General features: G+C 39.6%; 1 protein-coding gene across 1 annotated transcript in view; it reads left to right on the forward strand.

The window, feature by feature from the left end:
- The window catches only part of crybg2 (crystallin beta-gamma domain containing 2), a 60,557-nt gene that overhangs the window by 1,643 nt on the left and 33,181 nt on the right, over nucleotides 1–25,733 (forward strand). The window contains exons 2-3 of the mRNA XM_053239331.1: nucleotides 8,791–8,881; nucleotides 18,499–20,969. Coding sequence (XP_053095306.1) covers nucleotides 8,791–8,881; nucleotides 18,499–20,969 — 2,562 coding nt within the window. The remainder of the gene's footprint in view (nucleotides 1–8,790; nucleotides 8,882–18,498; nucleotides 20,970–25,733) is intronic.

The raw sequence follows: 25,733 nt of genomic DNA on the forward strand, positions 1-25,733 counted from the left end.
ACATTTTAAAGAAAATCTCAAAGTGCTACAGAAAAGAGACATAATAATGTAAAGCAACTGATTTTATAGCGTTATAATAAACTTTGTAAATGCTTTATTGTGTGTTTTGCGGTCATTGTGACTGACTCCAGATGAGTTTCTGTGTGTTTGAGTCATGACCTTTACACGACGCTCTGATGTACAGAAATCAGTTCAGTCCAAAATACTCAAGAATCTCACTCTGGACTGTGAAGGTCGTTGTGCTGACCCTGTCCACCACCGAAAGCTCCTACAGTGGGCACGGGAGCTTCAGAACTGGACAATGGAAGAAGGTGGCCTGGTCTGATGAATCACGTTTTCTTTTACATCATGTGGAAGGCCGGGTGTGTGTGTGTCGCTTACCTGGGGAAAAGGTGGCACCAGGATGCACTATGGGAAGAAGGCAACCCGGCGGAGACAGTGTGATGCTCTGGGCAATGTTCTGCTGGGAAACCTCGGTCCTGGCCTTCACGTGGATGTTACTTTGACACGTACCACCTACCTAAACATTGTTGCAGACCAGCTACACCACTTCATGGCAACGGTGTTCCCTAACGGTAGTGGTCTCTTTCAGCAGGATGATGCTCCCTGCCACACTGCAGAACCTGTTCATGGCTTGAGAAACATGACAAATTGTTGAAGGTGTTGCCTTGGCCTCCAAATTCCCCAGATCTCAATCCAATCGAGCATCTGTGGGACGTGCTGGACAATCAAGTCCGATCCATGGAGGCTCCACCTCACAACTTATAGGGCTTAAAGGATCTGCTGTTAGCTTCTTGGTGCCAGAAACCACACACACCTTCAGAGGTCTTGTGGAGTCCATGCCTCGACGAGTCAGAGCTGTTTTAGTGGCGCAAGGAGACCTGCACAGTATTAGGCAGGTGGTTTTAATGTTATGGCTGATCTGTGTAATCTTAAAAACTGACTTTGGTTGTCCCTCTTGGGGAAGGTTCTCCATAACAAAGTGTTTTTGTATCAGAAGGTATTGGAAGTTAAGACCTTTTAATTATCCAATGAACCCTTAAAGGAACCTTGAATAATCCTTTTTTTCTATAGTGTAGTGGTTAAATTAGCTTCACACATAATGAACCTAAGTCACAAACCCTTGGAAATGTCAGTGAAAAAGTAAAAGTGAAAAAGTGAAGCACTAAAGGCAGAAAGACAGAAAAGCATTTCAAAAGTCCGAAGAGCGTGACTTCGAATCTCGACGATGCCACGGCCATCCGTGCTCTCTGGGTGGGAGGGGCTCTCATCTGTCAATCACAGCAACACTATCCATATCATGTGCAGATCATGTATGCAGAAGAGGGTAGATAGCGCTTTGCCCTGATATGCAGAAAAGATGCAGTTAGGCGGCTTCACGTGTCTCAAAGGAAGTACGTGTTAGTGGGAATTGGCCAAGACCAAGTTAGGGTGAAAATATGTGAAATCAATTAATTAATCAGATAATCAATTAATTGGCCCTTATAGCTCACAGAGAACTTTAATCTGTCTAACATGTATTTTCTCCCTACATAATTTTGTGTTACAGTATTAATGGGGGCATCTAGTGATTAATAAATAAATAAATACATTAATAATAATAATGATAATAATAATAATAATAATAATAATATGTAAAGAACCTTTCATACATAAAATGCAGCTCTCAGTGCTTCATAACGAAATTAAAAAGACAATAAAAGCGATAAAAAAAACCCTGAGAAAAACAATCAGCATAAACCAGAAGAGATCATTAAACAATAAAGTATATAAAATATGTATTTACTTGCTTTTTAGGTAATGTGTAGTCTCCTGTCTACAGATCACAGATCACTACAGTCTACAGATTAGTAAATAATTCTCTTTTTTAGGTGCATAAATACATAACGCTGCACATTTTCTCACACTTATTTAAAGAAAACTCACCCAAAAGCATTATCTTTGTTAATAATTACCAGCACAAATACGAGGCGGATAATGAGTTTAACGAGCTGACGTTCTGATAACCTTCTCCTAAATCTCCTGACCTCTTCAGCTCAAACTTTAATACACGTTCACCTCAGTGTGTTTATTAGAACATGTGAGTGAGATAGTGTTCACAGTATTACTGTGTGTGTGCGTGTGTGTGTGTGTGTGTGTGTGTGTGTTTGATTCTCATGGAGTCTTACATTTGGTGGGATTTCAGGTTTGAACCCTTGTGTTGTAATGTGCTATGAACAGTTAAAAAAACGCCCCGAGCCAACCTCATCTGCCCTCCGCACCCTTCGTTGCGTCGTCACATTTAAATTATTTACAATTTTATCATCCTTTGCAGGTAAAGTGTAAAGTGTTAAATTCCAGGCGATAGTGAGTTTGTGTGACATTTTTAGTAATCTTCACTGTGTACACATTTAATGAATCCTAATTGTATTGTGTGAACTTCAAAAAAAAATTTTGTGTAAGAATCTTCTAGCACTTTTCCTACGCAGTGTTTGCATCTTCGGTCAGTCACTGAGTCACAAAACACACATTTACAGTGGATTCAGAAAGTATTCATTCCCCTTTACTTATGCACACTTTATTGTGTTGTGGATTTGATTTTGAATGGATATAATTACCATTTTTACCATCAGTCTACACTTAATCACCCAGAATGATGACGTGAATACATGTTTTTTAGAGATTTTTGAAAATTAATCAAAAATCAAAAACAGAAATCTCTTATTTACGGAAGTATTCCTTTTCTGTGGCACGCCAAATTGCGGTCAGGTCTATCCTGCTTGCTTTAATTATCCTTGAGATGTGTCTAGAACTCAATTGGAGTCCACTTGTTGCAGTTTGAATTGATTGGACGTAGTTTGGAAAGGCACACACCAGGGCCCACAATATACACTGCATTTTCAGGACAAAAACCAAATCCAAGGATATAAAACAATTTCTAAGGCTTTGTGTGTTCCCAGGATACTTTCCGAATCCACTGTAAATCAAACACATCAAATCAAAATCAAAACACACTGTAAGTCATACACATCAAACTCCCTTAAAACTCCAAACAGTCTGCAGGTAAGTTTTTAGAAATTAGCAATTTTCCAGAAATTTTGTTTGCATGTTGTTACACGTTTAATGCTCATTATTGTCGTAACTGCACCAGAGTGGGAATTTTCTACATTCTTAGAAAATACGTTGTCCCTCTGGGGAAGACTTAAAGGTTCTATGTACAGTAGCACAACATAGATGTAGAAATAAGGATTAAGAAGCTAAGAACCTTTAATTATTAAAGTTAACCTTGGTTTCACCTCATGCTGTCATATACAACCGCTCATTAAACGTGTATAGAGACATTATGAAGAATAATAAAGCTCGAAGCCTCTGATGAGTGTACGTAGCTAGAAAAGTTAGCTTGTTTTGCTAATCTAATATGAGAACAAAGCTAGTACGAAGCCGAACACGTAACATTTAAATAAAAATTTCACACTGATTAATGTATTGTTTAATGTGAGCTTAACTAGTTAGCTTTTTATATAGCTAGAACCCGTGTTTATCAGAAAAAAAAAAAATTGCTGGACAGGCCACGCTCGCAAGAGACACAAGAGCCTTATCAATCAATTGCTAGTGTGACGTAGGGTTAGTTTTATTGCTAATAATTTATAGACTTTTAAACTTTTATGATGATGTTTTTACTTTACGGGCCTCTGAGTCACGTGTAAATCCAACACGGCCTTGCTGATTCGTAAGACATCAGACAGCTATATAACTTTCATACCTTCACTGATGATTTAATTTGTGTGAAATGTAACCACACACACTCACTGGTTCAGAATTGAAAATATTTATTTTTTTATTTCCAATCATGGCACGAATTGTAGCCTCTCTAAATTCAGTGAGGAGTTGGATCAATAGTTTGAGAAAAAAAACGTTTGGAAGGTTTAAGACTTTTTTTGATTTATGAAAAAATCCACCCAAACACCTTTCTGGAGAAAAAACCAGCAGTGTTTGTTTTATAGCGCGACTGGATGCTCGAGCTGACATCCGTGTTTGTCTTTGCACAGGGCAATATGCTGTCTTGTTTAAACACGGCTAATCTGAAACACACCCCTCTCTGTGTAAACGGATCGGTTTTGTGTGAATGATGGGAATGCTGTAACGCTGAGGTATCATCATACTGAACATACTCACTGCTTCTCCTGTTGAGTAAACCACTTACAGAAACATCTTGAGTTTGGATCGCGATTAACAGCCTTCAATTCGTAGAACCTGTTGTTATGTGGCAGAACAAGTTACACTTCAGACTCATTTTGTGCAGTTTCGATATGCTGTGTGGAGTTTAGAAACAGGGCTGTGATCAGAGACGTTCAGCTTCAGAAGAATAAAATCACTTGTGAAGTTAGTCACTTGTGTAAACTCAGTTAGGAGTTCTAGCTTTCTAAAGGGGCTGAAATTTTGAAGGTCAAGCCCCCGGTTGTAGTATGGGCTTCTCATCAAACAACAAAACCAGTTGAAGACACATCCCAAATGTAAAGGGTTCTTCAGTTGTTCCTCTGAGGGGAACCTTTAAAGAGTGTCTCCCTGCCAGAAATGATTCCACATTAGAAGCTTTTCAGGAAGCTAAGAACGCTTAACTATAAATTATCAAGAACCTTTTGGAAGACCTTTTTTTCCTAACAGTAGCCAAAAATTATGCTTTTCAACAATGGAGGGGCTTTGATATACACTGCGTGGCCAATAGTTTGTGCACCCCTGACCATCACACCCATGCGTGCTTATCGAACATCTCATTCCAGATTTATTCCCCTGTGTTTGCTGTTATAATGAGCTCCACTCTTCTGGGAAGCTTTCCACTAGATGTTGGAGCGTGGCTGTGGGGATTTGTGTTCATTCAGCTACAAGAGCATTAGTGAGGTCAGGCGCTGATGTTGGGATGTCGAGGAGGTCTGGGGTTCAGTCGGTGTTCCAGTTCATCCCAAAGGTGTTCAGTGGGGTTGAGGTCAGGGCTCTGTGCAGGACACTCGAGTTCTTCCACTCCAACCTTCACACACCATGTCTTCATGGAGCTCGCTTTGTGCACAGGGGCATTGTCATGCTGGAACAGCGTTGGGCCTCTTAGTTCCAGTGAAGGGAAACTGTAAAGCTACAGCACACAGAGACACTCTGTACTGTTTGTGTGCTTCGAACAGTTTGAGAAAGAATCACATACGGGTGTGATGGTCAGGGGCGCACATACTTTTGGCTGTATAGTATATGTAGGGTATAAATGGGGTTTCTTAAGGGTTCTTTGGATGGTTAGCGGTTTCACCTTTTTATATCGAATCTAATTAGATCTGTATTTTAAGGAAAATGTCTAATGTAGAGTCCTACACAAATCTTTAAGCCTCCCCCAAGGAAGGATCGGTGCTGGATGAAAAGAGTGGAGGTTCCAAAGGTCTGAGTTGATTATATGATTTTATTGCATTAGGTGTGGTACGGTTTTATCAAACAATATTTCTTTAAAAAAAGGATATTCTTTACTACATCCTCAAAAAGTGTTTCTGAGCGGATAAATTTTTTAAAAAGTACTGCAGTAGTGAGTTGCTGTATAAGGGGAAGGTTCCTAAAAGTGACCAAGTCACATTGTTAGGATTTCAGGCGAATTCCTTGACTGTGTTTTTGACAAACTGAGTCTCTGTTATTCGTCTTCATCACTGTGTCAGATAGATAAATGTCGAGGTTGACTTTCTGTACAAAAACTCTATCTGTGGTGAAAGACATGTTTTTTCTAAGGACCTGTCACTCTGCATGTTCATGAACTCTGTCACACACACATACACACACACACACACACACACGCTGTGAAACTTTAAACACAGTGAAACTTTGACTCACACTTTTCTGACTATACAGGAGAAAGTTACCGCATTCCTTTACACTGAAGTGGAAATACTGGAAATTTCTTGAAAGGCTTTTATTGTGGGCTTTTGCTTCCATACAGGTGTGTGTGTGTGTGTGTGTGTTTGTGTTTGTGTGGTGGAAATAAACCAACGCCAGTGCCCGTATGAGTGTACGGATATGTCTATACGCTAACATCCACTGTGGTTCTTTGGTTAGTCCCTGTGGGAGAGCATTTAAAGGCTCTACATCAAATACCACGTAAATACCACGTCTGTCACAAAAAAACTGTCTATTCAAACAGTTTTCAAATTTTCTTAACAGTATATTCTGCATTGGGATGTGTAAGATCCCCTGTTCTAATTTTATTTTCATTAACCGTGTATATTCTACAACGCATTTCTTAAACGCTTTATCCCAATAGCCCTTGTGTCTCTTGACACACACACTGTGAAATGGGATTTGTCAGTAGAGGCGTGTCTGTTTGAGATCAGCTCACAGAAAAACCCTGAACATGTTGATCTCCTTGTTTTTTTTAGTCTGAAATTCTGAAACGCTAACTAACTAGGCCAGCTTGCTGTCAAGATTAGATTTATTATTCTCAGTAATGCAGCTGAAGTGGTGAGGAGGAGTGTGTTTACTGTCTTCACTGTAGCTTTGGAGGCAGAAAATCTGACTTTTCTGTACCAAGTTAAAGTGCGATTGTGTCCTGGTGAACGTCCCAAACATACGGTACACACGCTGTTATTTTTTATTGGAATATTGGCAATGAAATCGTTCAGCTGGAGATTGTAAATCTCCTCATATACACTGATCAGCCATAACATTAAACCCACCGACAGGTGAAGTGAATAATATTGATTATCTCGTTACGGTGGCACCTGTAAAGGGGTGAGATATATTAGGCAGCAGGTGAACAGTCAGTTCTCGAAGCTGATGTGTTGGAAGCAGGAAAAATGGGCAAGCGTAAGGATTAGAGAAACTTTCACAAGGGACAAACTGTGATGGTTAGACGACTGGGTCAGAGCATCTCCAAAGCAGCAGGTCTTGTGGGGTGTTCCTGGTGTGCGGTGGTTAGTACCCACCAAAAGTGGTCCAGGGAAGGACAACCGGTGAACCGGCGCCAGGGTCATGGGCTCCCAAGGCTCACTGATCCCACTGAAGAGCTGCTGTAGCACAAGCTGCTGAAAAAGTTAATGCTGGCTCTGATAGAAAGGAGTCAGAACACACAGTGTATCACATTATGTCCACACTAATAAGATTCATTTTTTCACCACCACTTTATCCTCCATGTTCGCTTTTCTCTCCCTAACCTGCAACCTGATTGGTCAAGAGATACTTTTATGGAACAGTTAATATTTTCCAATTTTGGAAGCTCCACTGTGACCAAACAGTCCACTCCAAAACTGCACCATTTCCTGGAAACCTTAGATTGGTGAGTCTGTTAGTGTTGTGCGTAGCTAGTAAAGAAAAGAATCTTCCTCTCTTCCTTTTATAAACGAGCTCTCATTAAATGTGCACAGAGATGAAGAAAAATAAAGCTTGGAAGGAAATGACAGAGATCACTGAAGCCTCTGCTGAGTGTACTGTACATACTGTTGCTAGCACAGTTTATTACTTTGCTAATCTAATATGAGAACCAAGCTAGTACGAAGCCGAGCACGTAACATGTAAACCACACAACTGATTTTCACACTGATTAGTGCGTTATTTAATTTGTGTTTAACTTTAGAAGATACTGCAGATACAGTCAGGTCCATAAGTATTTGGACAATGACACAATTTTGGTAATGTTGCCCCTGTACACGACCACCATGGATTTGAAATGAAGCAATCGAGATGTGATTGAAGTGTAGACTTTCAGGAATAGTCTACACTTTTAGAAATTACAGCCATTTATTACAGATTCCCTCCATTTTCACAGGCTCAGAAGTAATTGGACAATTGACTGATAAGCAGTTTCATGGCCAGTTGTCGTCTATTTCCTCCTTATTTCATAACAGATTAAGGAGATAAAAGGTCTGGAGTTGATTCCTGAAGTGTTTAATTTGCATTTGGTAGCTGTTCATGGGAAATACTTACGGTCCTGACTGTGCAGCTACTAACGTTTCTCATCAGAACAAAAGAAAAATGTTAGATAGGCCACGCCCACGAGTGACAAACTACAAGCGACATGAGTGACTCGTCACTTGCTCAAGTGAAAGTATATATATATATATTTGCACTCAAATGTTTTCATGGACATGGATATGAATGCAATGAGTCTGGAGTTGTTTATGACCTTTTTGGAACTAGAATGATCTCAAATATCTTAAAATAAAACTTGGAGATGATGAAGAAATGAAAAAGAAAGATGAAATAAGGAGCAATTATGACTCCAAGATCATTTTCAGCACCAGATAATCAAAAAGAACCATTTGTGAGCGCAGCCCATGACCGTGAATAATGAGCTGGAGAGTGATTGTGGGACTGGAGACGGTGAGGAGAACCCTGAGAACCTGGGCTGGAGTTCTGGGTCCATCACTGAAGAGTAGGAGTTGTTGAACAGGGAGAAAACGTCTCTAGTGGAGAAACTTCATCATTACTGGAGAAAATATGATGGGAATTTATAGCAAGTTCATCGAGGAAGCAGGTGGAGCTTCAGGCACGCTCAGTCATTTCATAACTCCTTTTTAAACCCATAGTTCAGTGTCAGTTCTTGAAAAAAAAAAACCTTAAGAATTTCACACTAGACTGAAGCTCCAGCAGGGGTTTTAGATCTTCAGGCTTTGTTCTGCTCCACGTCCTGCCTGTTGGAGCTCGTCTGTAATGATTCTGCATTCCAGACATCTTAAGAGAAGAACCCTAAACGTCTGAGCACATGTTCTTAACAGGTTCCTGTCTGAATATCTAGATGTTCCGCCACAACCATGCTAACTGCTCTGTTTAATGGACTCTTGTCTTTTACAGAGTGGAGTCTCCTGAACCTGCACCAGAAGAAGCGTACGATGGAAGAGACTGGAATGCTGCATCTATTTACGGCACTGTGCCCAGGTCAAAGGTCAGTGAGCGGCCAATGGAGTTCTCATTCCAAACAAATAACAGATCCATGGGCCAGCAGTGGCTCTCTGATTCACTGATCACAGCCACAGGCCTTTTCTAGAACCCTTGGGTTCTTCGGTTGTCCCTCTGGAGGAACCATTAAAGGTTCTAGAGCAGAAATTGTTCTAAACTAGAACCTTAACTATACAAAGATCTATTTGTCAAAGCAAAACTCAAGATCTCCCTCTGTACCTACAGCAGCTTCCTCATCACTTTCTTTCTCTCATTCTCTCGTTTTATTACTCTTTCTTTCTCTCTTTTTCATTTTCTCATGTTTTCTCTTCATTCTTTATCTTTTAAACCCTTTCTTTCTCCTCGTTCTCTCTTATTCTCTGTATCCCTTATCGTTGTCCCTCCTTTTCTCACTTTTCCTGTCTCTCTGTTCTCTCCTTCTTTCGATCTTTATATCTTTATTTCTTTCTCTCACTCAAATTTTTCTCTTTCTCAAATTCGTTTTATTTTTCTCTCTCTATTCTCTTCCTTCAATTCAATCCGTTGAGCATTAGTTAGTTATGGTTTTGCCAGAGTGTTCAAATGACACAGAATTTTTTTGTTAGTAAAAATGATTAATAATAATATTTTTAAAGTATATAACAATATATAAGTTGGTTAAGAAGTGGACAGGAAAGCAGTCGTATCAATAGTTCTTCTTTTTTTAAAAAAAATCTGCGTACAACTGAGTTTGAAGAACCTTTTATTTAATGTCTACAGAAAATAAATGATTTACCATTGAAACATGTTTTTAAAATAATAATTAATCAATCAATAAATAAAACTTGCTTTCAAGTTCCATTCCGTTTGCAATTATTAAAAAAAGTTATTTAAAAAATGTTAAACCTGAAAGGATTTTGTGTGTGTTTGTGGCGCGGACCTGCAGAGGGCGCCGCTGATCCATGTGTCTCTCTTTCAGCTGATTCAGGAGATGGATGGAGACGTGTGCATGAACTTTGTAAACTTTGAAATGTATTAATATTTTACAGGGAAGAGCAGACAGGAAATGAAACATGAGGGAAAGGATGAGAGAAAAAAGCAGTTGAAAGAAGCTAAACAGAACTGAATAAAGCAACAAATAAATAAATAATCCTGACATGTTCATGGAAAAAAGCAAAAAAAAAAACTGTTTTTCTAAAAGTATGCACTTAAAAAACTTAAAGCCTTAAGGGTTCTTTTGTTTCTCTCTCTGGGGGAATCTTTAAAAGAACCCAACAACGTAGTTCTTCCCTGTCAGAAAGGGTTCTGAGTAAAGCCTTTTTACAGCTAAAAGCTATTAATTATCCACTGAACCTGAAGCTTTAAAGAACCTTTGTTGAACCTTTTTTTTTTAAAAAAAGTGTACACCCTTGAACATTTTGAAACATTAATGGTTCTTTGGTTGTTCTTTGGTTGTTCTTTGGTTGTTCTTTGGTTGTTCCTTGCTTTAGAAAGCAAGGAACCATTCATTTTACTTTTAAAGAACCGTTGTTGAGCCTGTTTTTCTTAAAAAATGTAGATGTCTTAATGGTTGTTTGGTTGTCCCTCTAGTGGAACCAGGCAGGTTTCTGTGCAGAACCCTACACTCCCTCAGTGCTTCCCAACAGAAAGAGTAGAAACTATATTCCTTAATTAACTCTTTATTTTTCTACTCTTAAAAATGAAGCCTGAAGAAACCATTTTAAAGCTCTTTACATTTTAAAAGCCTTATAGGTTCTAGGCATTCCTTCTAGAACCCAGAACCTGCAGACATTTAAATTTTAGCGTAAAGATGTTTTCCTGGTCAGGTCCTGTTTCGTCAGATTTGATCTGTCTGAGATGAGTAAGTGCAGTAAATAAATTAGATGAGGAAGTAAGTGAGCTGTTCTAGATAATTTAATAAGTAGGTGATTATGAATAATGATGAACTAAGAGCAGGCTCCAAGTAAAATGTCGTCTGGTGTGTGTGTGTGTGTGTGTGTGTGTGGGTGAGTGTGTGTGTGTGTGTGTGTGTCATGCTGCCTCACTGGAGCTGAATAATGAGTGCTGAAAGGCGGGAACGTCGTCTGTTCACAGCACTTTGTACCTTGTCAAAATTACAAGCTGTGAACTGTGTGGGCTTTGATGGAACTCTTTCATGAGCTTGTCGCTCTGTGTGTTAGCGTGTGCTGCTGCTGTTTTAGCCTTTCAGTAAGCTCGCCATCTTACACTCGGATTAAGCTCGCCATCTTAGACTCTGATTAAGCTCGCCATCTTACACTCTGATTAAGCTCGCCATCTTAGACTCTGATTAAGGCCGCCATCTTACACTCTCATTAAGCTCGCCATCTTAGACTCGGATTAAGCTCGCCATCTTAGACTCTGATTAAGCTCGCCATCTTAGACTCGGATTAAGCTCGCCATCTTAGACTCTGATTAAGCTCGCCATCTTAGACTCTGATTAAGGCCGCCATCTTACACTCTCATTAAGCTCGCCATCTTAGACTCGGATTAAGCTCGCCATCTTACACTCTGATTAAGCTCGCCATCTTAGACTCTGATTAAGGCCGCCATCTTACACTCTCATTAAGCTCGCCATCTTAGACTCTGATTAAGCTCGCCATCTTACACTCTGATTAAGCTCGCCATCTTACACTCTGATTAAGCTCGCCATTTTACACTCGGATTAAGCTCGCCATCTTAGACTCTGATTAAGCTCGCCATCTTAGACTCTGATTAAGGCCGCCATCTTACACTCTCATTAAGCTCGCCATCTTAGACTCTGATTAAGCTCGCCATCTTACACTCTGATTAAGCTCGCCATCTTACACTCTGATTAAGCTCGCCATCTTAGACTCTGATTAAGCTCGCCATCTTAGACTCTTATTAAGCTCGCCATCTTAGACTCTGATTAAGGCCGCCATCTTACACTCTCATTAAGCTCGCCATCTTACACTCTCATTAAGCTCGCCATCTTACACTCGGATTAAGGCCGCCATCTTACACTCTGATTAAGGCCGCCATCTTAGACTCGGATTAAGCTCGCCATCTTAGACTCTGATTAAGGCCGCCATCTTACACTCTCATTAAGCTCGCCATCTTACACTCGGATTAAGGCCGCCATCTTACACTCTGATTAAGGCCGCCATCTTAGACTCGGATTAAGCTCGCCATCTTAGACTCTGATTAAGAACGCCATCTTAGACTCGGATTAAGCTCGCCATCTTACACTCTGATTAAGCTCGCCATCTTAGACTCTGATTAAGCTCGCCATCTTAGACTCTGATTAAGGCTGCCATCTTAGACTCTTATTAAGCTCGCCATCTTAGACTCTTATTAAGCTCGCCATCTTACACTCTGATTAAGCTCGCCATCTTACACTTGGATTAAGGCCGCCATCTTAGACTCGGATTAAGCTCGCCATCTTAGACTCTGATTAAGGACGCCATCTTAGACTCGGATTAAGCTCGCCATTTTACACTCTGATTAAGCTCGCCATCTTAGACTCTGATTAAGCTCGCCATCTTAGACTCTGATTAAGGCTGCCATCTTAGACTCTGATTAAGGCCGCCATCTTAGACTCTCATTAAGCTCGCCATCTTAGACTCTCATTAAGCTCGCCATCTTAGACTCTGATTAAGGCCGCCATCTTACACTTGGATTAAGGCCGCCATCTTAGACTCTGATTAAGGCCGCCATCTTAGACTCTTATTAAGCTCGCCATCTTAGACTGGGATTAAGCTCGCCATCTTAGACTCTGATTAAGCTCGCCATCTTAGACTCTGATTAAGGTCGCCATCTTAGACTCAGATTAAGGCCGCCATCTTAGACTCTTATTAAGCTCGCCATCTTAGACTCGGATTAAGCTCGCCATCTTAGACTTGGATTAAGGCTGCCATCTTAGACTCTGATTAAGCTCACCATCTTAGACTCTGATTAAGGTCGCCATCTTAGACTCTGATTAAGGCCGCCATCTTAGACTCTGATTAAGCTCGCCATCTTAGACTCTTATTAAGCTCGCCATCTTACACTCTGATTAAGCTCGCCATCTTAGACTCTGATTAAGCTCGCCATCTTAGACTCTGATTAAGCTCGCCATCTTACACTCGGATTAAGGCCGCCATCTTACACTCTGATTAAGGCCGCCATCTTAGACTCTGATTAAGCTCGCCATCTTAGACTCTGATTAAGGACGCCATCTTAGACTCGGATTAAGCTCGCCATCTTACACTCTGATTAAGCTCGCCATCTTAGACTCTGATTAAGCTCGCCATCTTAGACTCTGATTAAGGCCGCCATCTTAGACTCTTATTAAGCTCGCCATCTTAGACTCTTATTAAGGTCGCCATCTTACACTCTGATTAAGGCCGCCATCTTACACTTGGATTAAGGCCGCCATCTTAGACTCGGATTAAGCTCGCCATCTTAGACTCTGATTAAGGACGCCATCTTAGACTCGGATTAAGCTCGCCATCTTACACTCTGATTAAGCTCGACATCTTAGACTCTGATTAAGCTCGCCATCTTAGACTCTGATTAAGGCTGCCATCTTAGACTCGGATTAAGGCCGCCATCTTAGACTCTTATTAAGCTCGCCATCTTAGACTGGGATTAAGCTCGCCATCTTAGACTCGGATTAAGCTCGCCATCTTAGACTCTGATTAAGGACGCCATCTTAGACTCGGATTAAGCTCGCCATCTTACACTCTGATTAAGCTCGACATCTTAGACTCTGATTAAGCTCGCCATCTTAGACTCTGATTAAGGACGCCATCTTAGACTCGGATTAAGCTCGCCATCTTACACTCTGATTAAGCTCGACATCTTAGACTCTGATTAAGCTCGCCATCTTAGACTCTGATTAAGGCTGCCATCTTAGACTCGGATTAAGGCCGCCATCTTAGACTCTTATTAAGCTCGCCATCTTAGACTGGGATTAAGCTCGCCATCTTAGACTCGGATTAAGCTCGCCATCTTAGACTCTGATTAAGGACGCCATCTTAGACTCGGATTAAGCTCGCCATCTTACACTCTGATTAAGCTCGACATCTTAGACTCTGATTAAGCTCGCCATCTTAGACTCTGATTAAGGCTGCCATCTTAGACTCTGATTAAGGCCGCCATCTTAGACTCTTATTAAGCTCGCCATCTTAGACTCTCATTAAGCTCGCCATCTTAGACTCTGATTAAGGCCGCCATCTTACACTTGGATTAAGGCCGCCATCTTAGACTCTGATTAAGGCCGCCATCTTAGACTCGGATTAAGGCCGCCATCTTAGACTCTTATTAAGCTCGCCATCTTAGACTGGGATTAAGCTCGCCATCTTACACTCTGATTAAGGCCGCCATCTTAGACTCTGATTAAGCTCGCCATCTTAGACTCTGATTAAGGACGCCATCTTAGACTCGGATTAAGCTAGCCATCTTACACTCTGATTAAGCTCGCCATCTTAGACTCTGATTAAGCTCGCCATCTTAGACTCTGATTAAGGCCGCCATCTTAGACTCTTATTAAGCTCGCCATCTTAGACTCTTATTAAGGTCGCCATCTTACACTCTGATTAAGGCCGCCATCTTACACTCTGATTAAGCTCGCCATCTTAGACTCTGATTAAGCTCGCCATCTTAGACTCTGATTAAGGCCGCCATCTTAGACTCTTATTAAGCTCGCCATCTTAGACTCTTATTAAGGTCGCCATCTTACACTCTGATTAAGGCCGCCATCTTACACTTGGATTAAGGCCGCCATCTTAGACTCGGATTAAGCTCGCCATCTTAGACTCTGATTAAGGACGCCATCTTAGACTCGGATTAAGCTCGCCATCTTACACTCTGATTAAGCTCGCCATCTTAGACTCTGATTAAGCTCGCCATCTTAGACTCTGATTAAGGCTGCCATCTTAGACTCTGATTAAGGCCGCCATCTTAGACTCTTATTAAGCTCGCCATCTTAGACTCTCATTAAGCTCGCCATCTTAGACTCTGATTAAGGCCGCCATCTTACACTTGGATTAAGGCCGCCATCTTAGACTCTGATTAAGGCCGCCATCTTAGACTCGGATTAAGGCCGCCATCTTAGACTCTTATTAAGCTCGCCATCTTAGACTGGGATTAAGCTCGCCATCTTAGACTCGGATTAAGCTCGCCATCTTAGACTTGGATTAAGCTCGCCATCTTAGACTCTGATTAAGGCCGCCATCTTAGACTCTGATTAAGCTCGCCATCTTAGACTCTGATTAAGGTCGCCATCTTAGACTCTGATTAAGGCCGCCATCTTAGACTCTTATTAAGCTCGCCATCTTAGACTCGGATTAAGCTCGCCATCTTAGACTCTGATTAAGGTCGCCATCTTAGACTCTGATTAAGGCCGCCATCTTAGACTCTGATTAAGGCCGCCATCTTAGACTCGAATTAAGGTCGCCATCTTATACTCCTGAGTTTGCCCCTGACTGTTACAAAGCGCTGACACTGGAGACTATTTTCATTAATGTTAAATAAACACTTCACCATATCAACAATTTTTTTTTTAAAGTCTGTTTATGCAGAGCATCCGCTGTACACGTCCCTGTAAATAAGCTGTTACTATAGAAACGATAACGTACTGCACTACTGTCAGATCTGCTGTTATAGGAAATTAATCAACACCTTCTGACCAATCACAATCCAGAATTCAGCATCAGCATAGACATAGTTATTTACTATTCATTCAGAGACTTTTATGACTAATGTATTGAGTCACATCTTTGTTTGTTTTTTTCTGTGTATTTTTTCTTTCTCTTGCTTTTCATCACTGGAAGAAATTCTTTCTATGATTCTCCACCCAGACAGAAATATGACAGAAAGAATGACAGGAAGTCTCTCTTATGTGTCTTCATGGGAATTAAAATGTCGTTGATCTTGTTCTAGAGGGATTAACGTCCCATGAAAAATTACAAATTCCTGTCGAGCAGCAGCGCTGTACTGAAAATCTAAAACACCAGTTTACGCAATACTTATACTAAAATTAAAATCACAATATTCATAAACAGTAGCTTTTTTCAGTCAAGCACAAACACACAAAAATCACTTACACTACAAATATATAAATAATAAAATATAATAATATCAATCCTAATAAAAGCTATGTTAATGTTAAATTTGTTACAGGATCAGATATAATTTGTTCTTTTTTAAATGATATTAATAATTAGAGATGGTACTGATCCGATACCATCTCTCATTATTAATATCATTAAGGTTCTACGTATAACACGTTGCTTCCTAGAACTCAAACTAGAACTCTTTGAAATCTAGAACAGTTAATGGACCAAAACACCTTTAAAGAACCCTTGTTTCTTGTAAATATTTTTACCTGATATCTCGTATCTGGCTTAAGAATTTGTACACACAGTCCAAACCAAAGCGTGTTTAAATTATTTTTTAAAAAGCCAGCATCTTAAAGCTTATGACTTTCCTCTTTTTTTTCTTCCTTAAAAAAACTGATGATGATGATGATTGTAGCTAGGTCAGTTGAGTGAGAGACACCACACCTTTCTAAAGAATCCGAGACTGCTCTTTCTTTCTCCTTCCTGATTATAGGCACAGGAGCACGCAGAAATTTACATAATCCTCCACGATGTAGGTCGAGTTGTAATCATCACCTCGCAGATGAAGGGTGAGGCTGTAAAACTAGCATGCGTTAAAGTAGTACACATGTACAGGACAGGAAAAAAGATTAAAAGTTTTTTAATCCGTGTTTGTTTCCATAAACTCTTCACTGGTCTGATTGTTTTATTCCTGTTCACATGGATATCTCTGCGATTTTGAGTTTTACATTAACGTAAAAAGTTTTTTTTATTGGTGCTATGTGCATTACTTCGTTAAGAGCAAACATTTCCAATGATCAGAAAAAGATGGATGCTTTTGGAAGACTCTCTTTCATAAATAAATGAACTGCTCCAGACCACATCACTTTGGATATGTTAGGGGAAGGTGATATGACCAAAACATCATATCACAATATTTCTACGATATTCGATATGGATCACGATATTTACCCTTTCTAACAAAGTGCCAGCTTTTAAAAATATTGTTATATTATATTATATATATAAAATAAACTGAATTTAAAATTTGAATTCAGTGATACTATAATTTAATGCCTACTTTCAATGAATGAATTTCTTTTATTTAATGCCTATAATTATTTAAGACGTTATTTAAAAAGGAGGAAAATTTACAAAATTGTACAAAATTTTTATATTTTAATTTTTTTTATACTTTAGTGCACAATTTTCACATTTAATCACCCTTTCCCAATCTTCTATCTTAGAAAATAAAAACTTGAATATAGATTAAATGATTAAATGAATATTTCTGTTTATTAGATTTTAAATTAATATTCATTAACATATTTCTGTTTATTAGATTTTAAACAACTGTGAAATTATTAAGCCTGTTTCTATATATTTTTACTCATTTTCTTAAACTATTGGCAGATATTTTTTGCTTATTTTAAGCATTTTATATTTCTAGAAATAAGCAAAATTATCTGCTGATAAAGTTTCTTTTATCTTCATTTGCTGATAGATCTCTTTTTTTTGCAGTCAGCTAGAAATGTACGACGATTGCTGACGATTCCTTGCAATATCTCTGAAAAGTATATTGTGATATAATTTATCACGATATCAATATTTTATCATCTTATCAACCAGCCGTATGTACAGTCTTCAGTGGAAGTTCATTGGAAGGAAAAGAAAACAAAGACAATGAAAAAAAAGGGTGTGTGATCACAGAGTGACTAATTTGACTATTATAATGGCATTAACTGGAATAAAGCCTCTTTATATATATATATATATATATATACACATATATCTCTTTATTTTATATTTGTATATTCACACGTCACAGTAAACTATAACAGCACATCCCCAAGTGTTTTATTCCTCTTCTACCACAGCAATTTACCAACGATTACATTTTTTACGTATTAAAGAATGACACGTCATACTTTTTATCTGTTTATAGTTACATTTAATGTACATAAAACAAGTTAGCTCCTGTTCTCACTTATGTTATAGCAGCTATAGACAGTCGTTCCCTCACCAGCCTCGCTTTTCAAACACAGCTTGAAGTTGTTTGTTAGAGAGAAACCGCAAAGAAGCGTAAACTCCTCTGTCCTGAACATGTGACAAAACTTAAAGTTACAGCTTTAACTCTGACTGTTACAAAGCGCCGACACTGGAGACTCCTTCCAGACATGTAAAGTCGCAATTTCTCTTTGGTCTTGCTGTTCTTTTAGTTTGCTAGTAAGAGGATAACTAGCATTACACGCAAGCTTTAACACATATCTAGCTTAAGACCACTGGCCATTACCTCACCTTTATTTCTACAACACCTTTAAAGACAAGTGTTTAGCAAAGTGCTGTACAATACAGTCAAGTAATTAAAATACTAATAAAATATAAACGATAAAGAAAATAAAAAAGGCAAACCTTAACAAGACTCAAACTTTTGGGAGAATAAATACATTTTTAAATTGGATTTAAAATTGGACAACTTTACAAAGATGTATATTTACGTTCCCTGTTTATTGTATTTCATAGTGTTCTATCTTCCCTTTCACTCATTCAATCTCTCTCTCTCTCTCTCTCTCTCTTTCTCTAGAAAGGGGTGTTCTCTCGTTCTGAGACTGACCTCCATAAACCCAAGCGCTTTGCCACCTTCTCTTTTGCCTGGAAGAAGAAGAAGAAGAACAGAAATCTGTCTCAGAGCTCCTCAGGTATCAATGTGGAGTCAGAGGTCAGAGGTCACATCAGAGAACCAGAGGAGGAGAAGATCGAAGAACCTTCCCTCAGGCAAGAAGTGCATTCTGAGCTAGCTGAGATTGAATCAGTGGAGAATGATGCTGGAAGCATGCAAGGTGAAGATCCGCATGCAGTAGATACGCTAGATAACACCGAGGGCATGTCTGTTTCACACAGCGACTCCTGGTTTTCTGACTGCGATAGTTGCCTTACTCCTCTAGAAAGTCCTGATTGGCGTTTTGATGAGAATGAAATTGACTCTGACAGAAGTTCCTTAAGCTCAGTTGCCATAATGCCTGAAGGCCGCTGCTCACCAATCGTTACCTCTTGCTTCAGCACTTCAGACCACTCCATCAACAGCAGACTCATAACAGTACACCATCCGCGAAAGTGCATCAGTGCTGATAGCAGGGATCACTCCTCCACACTTCATCAATGGGGCATGGCCAGAAAAAATCCACAGTGGATCGTATCACCTGCCTCCACCTTGGACTGGGATGTAGCTGAGAAATTCGAGGAGGTAAATGCTAACTTGGCCCTGGGCTATCCTGAACAAAGCCCCAGTCAGCTCAATGAAATCACTGATTCTAAAAACAGACCTGCAGATGACAGAGATGTATCACTTTACGAACCTGAGATAGGATTCCACAGGGACCGTTCTCCCATCATTGATGATACCATTCAAGAAAATGAAACTTTTAGGAAAAATGAGGAGAACATGGATCATGTTGCAGGTCCTGATTGTGTTTTATCCATCTCACAAGAAGTTCCTGGAGAATTAGTTCCTCTTTCCTGTCCTGATGATCCCGAGGTCATCTACTCAACAACAGAAATTAACAGCCACTCTTTTGCTGAAAATGATGGAAATCCAGCTTCAGTAAATATTCCTCTAGCTTACCTTGAGACAGACCTCTCACCTCTATTGACAAGAAGAAACATCATGGTATCTGACCCTGACCCTGCAACCTTTGACCTCTTAAGGTCCTCATACACCAGTGGCCTGAATCACAGCAATAACTTCTCAGATCTGCTCTCTGAACCTGACCATCCAAAGCAAGAACAAGAACCTCAAGAACCAACAGTCTCCACCAGTCTCTCATTCGATACGTTTAACAAATCCTTCACTCCTGAAAGCATCCGCTCCACTCCCACAGATCACGTAACGAGATATTCTTACATTTCTGATTTTTTTCACCGATCTTTCTCTGAAGACGACGAATCAGAAAATTGCAAAGGAAACAATTTGGAAGCAGATGAATGTGTTGAAGAAGGAACTAATGAAATCTCAGCTCAAGCCAGTAGATCTGCAGTGTTTGAGGAGACGTTCTATTTATCGGAAGAAAAGGAACCTCACGGTTTTACAGGAAATAATGAGCCTGTGTGTGGGACTGTGATACGTGGAAATGAATTTTATACCATTAATTCGATTAACAGTAATTTGAATGAGTCAGTTAACAGGAAATATTTACAAGATGATGGAAATGCAGTGATGTTAAATACAGAAGAAAACCTTACAAGAAAGCAGGAAAGTGACATGGCAGAACCAAGAAGATTTCAAACCGAGGACATGCTTGGATCTTCTTCCATCACTACTGAGATAAAGGAGAATGTTGAAGAAAAGACATTTGGCCTGGAACAGGTGTTTCTCAGGGATGAAGGAGATACACAAGTAGAATTAAGTGGAGAAAGTGAAGCACCACCAGGTGAAGTCAACCAACAGCATGCAGATCTCACTATTATCAAACCAGACATGCCAGTTCTGCAAGTGTGTGTGTCTGAGGAATGTGTCACTGCCCCTCCCTTCAGTCTGCACAGTGAAGTGTCAGTCACGGACTGCAAGACAGAAACACACCCGTATGTGGAGGCAGGGTCAGGCCACTCCCAAGAGTCTGGATCTCCGATACCACCACAATGGGAGGACTCGACAGGGGGTGGAGCAAATGACAATGTTGTTAAGCTCCATGTGGATAGAGAAGACATCCATACACAGGAGCCAGAGACAAGCTCTGTCACCTATTACCGAGTACCAAGATTTGAATCTGCTGAGCCACGAGGACTACCAGAGACCAGAAACACTTTCCAACAAATTCAAGAGCGACAAAACGGTGCTGAGCAAGAGCACCAAGACGTTGTCGAGAATCCCATCCTCCAATCAGAGAACGCAGCCGATAGCAGTAGAGATACCTGCGAAATCCTCACGGAAAAAAGCAATACTCCAGGAGGAATCGTTGTTTGCATCAGAGAGTTTGGTGAGGAAGATCATCAAGAATCAACAAGAGAGAGGACACTCTCAAACCTTCAGCCTGCACCAATACACACATCATTTGGCTGGTAGGTGTGCTTTTTCTTTCTTTCTTTCTTTCTTTCTTTTTATTTCCTTTGTAGGAATTGTGGTCTTAAATGTAGGATGTTGGATAGTCTGAAAGTCTGTGGTGGTGCTCCAAAGTGGAGGATTCCCTGAGAATGAATCCTTTCATTTGGAAGCTTGTGTTTCCGGTCTACAGCCTGCCTCTCTTCCTCCCTCCCTTCCTTTCTCCACTTCTTACTTCTCATCTTTCAAACTCCGTCACACTCTCTGAGCTTCTTCCCTTTCAAGTTTCTAGACTCTTTTATGACAGAGTCTCAGTGTCCTTTGGAAATTCTGTCCCATTCCATTAATGTTTGAGGGTTTTTTTTCTGACCTGAAATCAGATCTCAATCTTCATTAACAGCTCTATAGCTGGTCCTCATTAAGGAACACTGCTTACCTTGTTTTGGGTGGAGGACACACTTGATCGCACTTGTGCCCCGCCCACCAATAACGACTTCATATCTCTCAAGCTGGGTTTATGTTTCTTAAAAAAATGGGAGAGGCAGCGATGCAGAATGAACAATATTAGACCATCGGTACAAAGTGTAACTGATAACTCGTGCTGGAGGCGTGTCTCACTCACCTACAAATTCATGACCTATTTGAGGTTTTCCACAAATGCTTCCCTTCCTTAAAAACTTCTTTTGCCTCACTCAGATCCATCTTGTCGTTCATATTTCAGATAAGGTCTGTAGAGTCTGTCATTAAAGCAGGTTGCATTGCTCAACTGTCGGCTGCATCACACAGACGTGTGAATGTTTCTCACATTGTTTTGCACGATTCAGTAATGGTTCGTGTAATCTGTAAAACACCACACCTCATTCCAACCTCATTTCACTTTGTCCGTTGTGACCTGTCACCAGGCTGCCAAGGGAAATTTCTTTTCTGTGAACGCTGTGAGTCCATGTATGACAGGAATGCGTGTCTTCACAATCATAATCATTTTATCAGGTTTTACTGATGGTGCTGAAAGCTGGCCAGCCAGTTTCAAACCTCTTACTGTATATGCAGTAACATCATCGTCACATTTATATTTACGTTTGCTCATTTGGCTGAAGGTTTTATCGAAAATAAGACAGGATACAACTGAGGTTCGTTTTCTATGTACATGCACGACACACAGCCGCAATTTCAGTAACAGCAACAAACGACAAAACATCATTCAGCATGAGATTATCGTAAATGTACGTAAATTAGGTATGATGCTGTAAAACAACAAATCCAAACAATCGTCCTGAATGATTCTTCAGACCAATCCTATGGCACGTGAGCATCAATGTTTCTTCAGGTCCCTGCTCACAACTTTAGGAAAAATGTTTCATCTTATCCTCTCCATATTACCTCTCTTTGACTGTGTATGAGACATTATGAAGAAAAATAAAGACATTATGAAGAAAAATAAAGCTTGGAAGGAAGCAGCAGAGATCATTGTGTCCTCTGGTGAGTGAATGTAGCTAGTACAGTCAGCTGTACTAACTAGCTAGATTTATAACTGCTATATGTCTGCAGCTGTTTCTCATTATAACTAAAAAATGATGGACAGGCCACACCCACAAATGACAAGATTAGCGATCACTGCAAACTCTCACTTGTGAACCCTCTGTATACACTGTGTCTTGCAGTGACCCTGGTTTCTGAAAACAAGAGCTTTGACACTTTGGCACATGAATTAAAACTATAATCCTAGCATGCTTTCATAACGCTCTCCTTTCAAACCTGCCTCTCCTCACACAGGTTTGATTTGCTACTTGACAGGTTTCTCGTGCCATTCTGGTGTGTTTGTCAGTATCAAGGGCAGGAAAAGAATTCGCTACACTGATGTGTAATGTTATGTAATTCATAGCTTGATAGTAATAGGCTGTTGAATTCTGGATCCTGATTGGTCAGAAGGTGTTGGTTAGTTTTCTATAACAGCAGCTCTGACAGTAGTGCAGCTGCAAATCACAGGTTTATATTAATGCGCTCGTTCAGTATTAATACGTTATCGTTTCTATAGTAACAGCTCGTTCACAGAGACTTGTACAGCAGATGCACCGCATAATCTGATTAAACAGCGTGTGTAATCATAGATATGGAAGGAGTTTCCAGTGTCAGCACTTTGTAAGAGTCAGAGGTAAAGCTGTAACCTTACGCTTTGTGGTTTCTCAGTAATAAGACAAGCCGAGTTTTTTTGTCTTGTTAACTAAAGAGAGGCTTAAATACACCACTCTGTCGTTGATTATTTTACTATAACGGCACCACACAGGTGTTTTATTTGTTACTTAATGACCTACATAAAGAGGTAATTGTTTTAGGAAGTGCCTCTGAAAGCCTGGACATGTTCTCGGTATTACGCTGACATGACGTGTAAACTGCAAACACTGAAAAACAGTTCATTACTTTAATGTAAGAAGGGTAAATTGTTGTAGTGGACGAGCGTAGAACTAGTTCTTCCTTTCACTGTCAATGTAATGTTGTTATATTTAGCTGAGCTTTGTTCAGCATAACCTGTCAATTATCACAAAATGCGAGTGAATCTGTAAACGAAAGTGATGATTGGTTGTACTCGCCTTTTTTGTACTTGGGCCAAAAATCATGCTGGTACTTCAGAGGTTTTTTCCACTTATCTTATCTGTTTAAACATGACAGTGTGTGTTTCATTGCAACTCCAAACCATTTTCCAATTATAGTGTATCAGATCTTATTGTATCTCATTATAAAATGTTTTATTTTTAATATCTATAATAGGAACTTCAGTGTACTTTAATTAAAATTGTGTCCTTATTTAACATCCTTTACATTAAATAATGACCCCCACACTCGCATGATTAATATGAATTTATGGACTGTAAACAAAAAAAAGACCAATAAGAAGCACTTTTAGCCTTTAACCCGGAGATTCCCAAACTTTTTGTGGCAAACGACCCCAAATAGCAATTTTCCTGCGACCCCCAAACCTTCACCACTCTGGATTTATTTATTCCAGATTTATAATCTAGGAATTGTAAATCCATATTCAGCAAATGTTTTGTTCATTTTCTTGACTTCTACCGTTCCAAGGAGTCAGAGTCACTCCATATTGTCTCCAAGTAACATTTCAAAATCCATTTTCATAGTTAGAGTGATATTTGTAATATTCATGTGCACTCTAAAAAGTGATTATGACCTTATGTAGCTTTTACACATCGATATAATGTCCATGTTACTACAATAAATTCAGTTTGTAAATGTATATATTTCTATTTCATGCGTTTAACATAAACCTGCCATTCTTTACCTGTTTCCTTTTTTTTTTATTGAACCTACGTATTTCACTTAAGTGGAAATTCTGCCCTTAATTTAAATATGTTGATGTCTATGAATTATTTTTCAAGTGTGTAAAATAAATGAACAAAACAAAAGAGAACATTATGAGTTTCTCGCACGACCTCATTCGTAAATTAAGCAACGCCATGTGGGGTCATGACCCCTAGTTTTGGACTCCCTGATTTAGTAACTGAGCAGTTAAGAGTTTTGCTAAAGAGCTTTGTGACTATAAACACAGTAAAGATTTACTCAGAATTATAACGTTTAATATCTTTAGTGCTATATTAGTTTAATTAGCATTAATATCATTATACCTTCACACGTATGTGCAGGACAGTTAAGTGTTTTTTTTTTTTCTTTTGCCAGCTGGTTTTAGATCAGACTCGGCTTTAGTTAAAGACTCTTAACTGAGGTCCTCTGGCAGTCTTGGGATTTGAACGTACAATCTTTCTTGTCAGACAGAATCATAACCATCGAGCTAGCACTCTTTCTCTCCACCCATGCTGAACTTTTCTATATTTTGTAGTGCTAAAACCTGGAACTGCAACAGACTTAACTGGGATTTCAGGAATCTACAGGGATCAGGAATGTTGCAGGGGAAAAATCAGTATAGTTTGCAAAATAATTTAGAAATAAACAACATCCTCACTGTGAAGCATGGTGGAGGTAGCATCATGTTACCTACACTTGTCCTCTTGGTTGCTTCTCTGACTAATCCCCTCTTTACCCTGACTCTTTTGGACTTTTTGTGGACGGTCCCCTCAAGTCAGAGTCGCTTTCATGGCATATTCTTTCCATTTTTATTTTTTTTTTTTAATATAATGGATTTACTGACTCTCTGTAGGATCTTCAAAGTTTGGAATATTTTACAGAGAGACCCTGACTGATACTTCTCCAAAACTTTGTCCTGGAATTGTTTCGCTAGCTCCGTGGTCTTCATGATGCTGAAACAATGACCAAGAACAAGGACTTTTGACCTTTAGTGGACATTTAGCATGCGGTTCTGTCCAAGTGAGGAAAATCCAATCTAATCCAAACATTTCTGAACAGTGGCTCTCTGAATATAAACACAATCATGATTTATTTATTAATTATAATGTTTAATGTCTTTTGGTGCAGTATTAAGAGCACTGAGTCATATATTGTTCAAGTATTTAAAAGCTAAGAGTTCAGACCACCAAGAGTCCTGAGATTTCTAACTCGCATCAAGCTAGCACATAGCATCTCTCGCACGTGGTGTTTCAATGTCAACTACCTTCACATACAGTGGCTTGCATAAGTATTCACCCCCCTTGAACTTTTCCACATTTTCAGTGTTACAACCTGCATTACTCAGCAAAACAGGTAACTCAACATGCTACCACCACCACGCTTCACAGTGAGGATTGTGTTCTTGCAGTCACAGATTTTATAGTTTTTTTTATTTGTAGATATTTTTTGTGAACTATAGTGACCCCGCG

Source organism: Pangasianodon hypophthalmus, chromosome 13 (assembly GCF_027358585.1).
Source record: "Pangasianodon hypophthalmus isolate fPanHyp1 chromosome 13, fPanHyp1.pri, whole genome shotgun sequence".
Taxonomy (NCBI): domain Eukaryota; kingdom Metazoa; phylum Chordata; class Actinopteri; order Siluriformes; family Pangasiidae; genus Pangasianodon; species Pangasianodon hypophthalmus.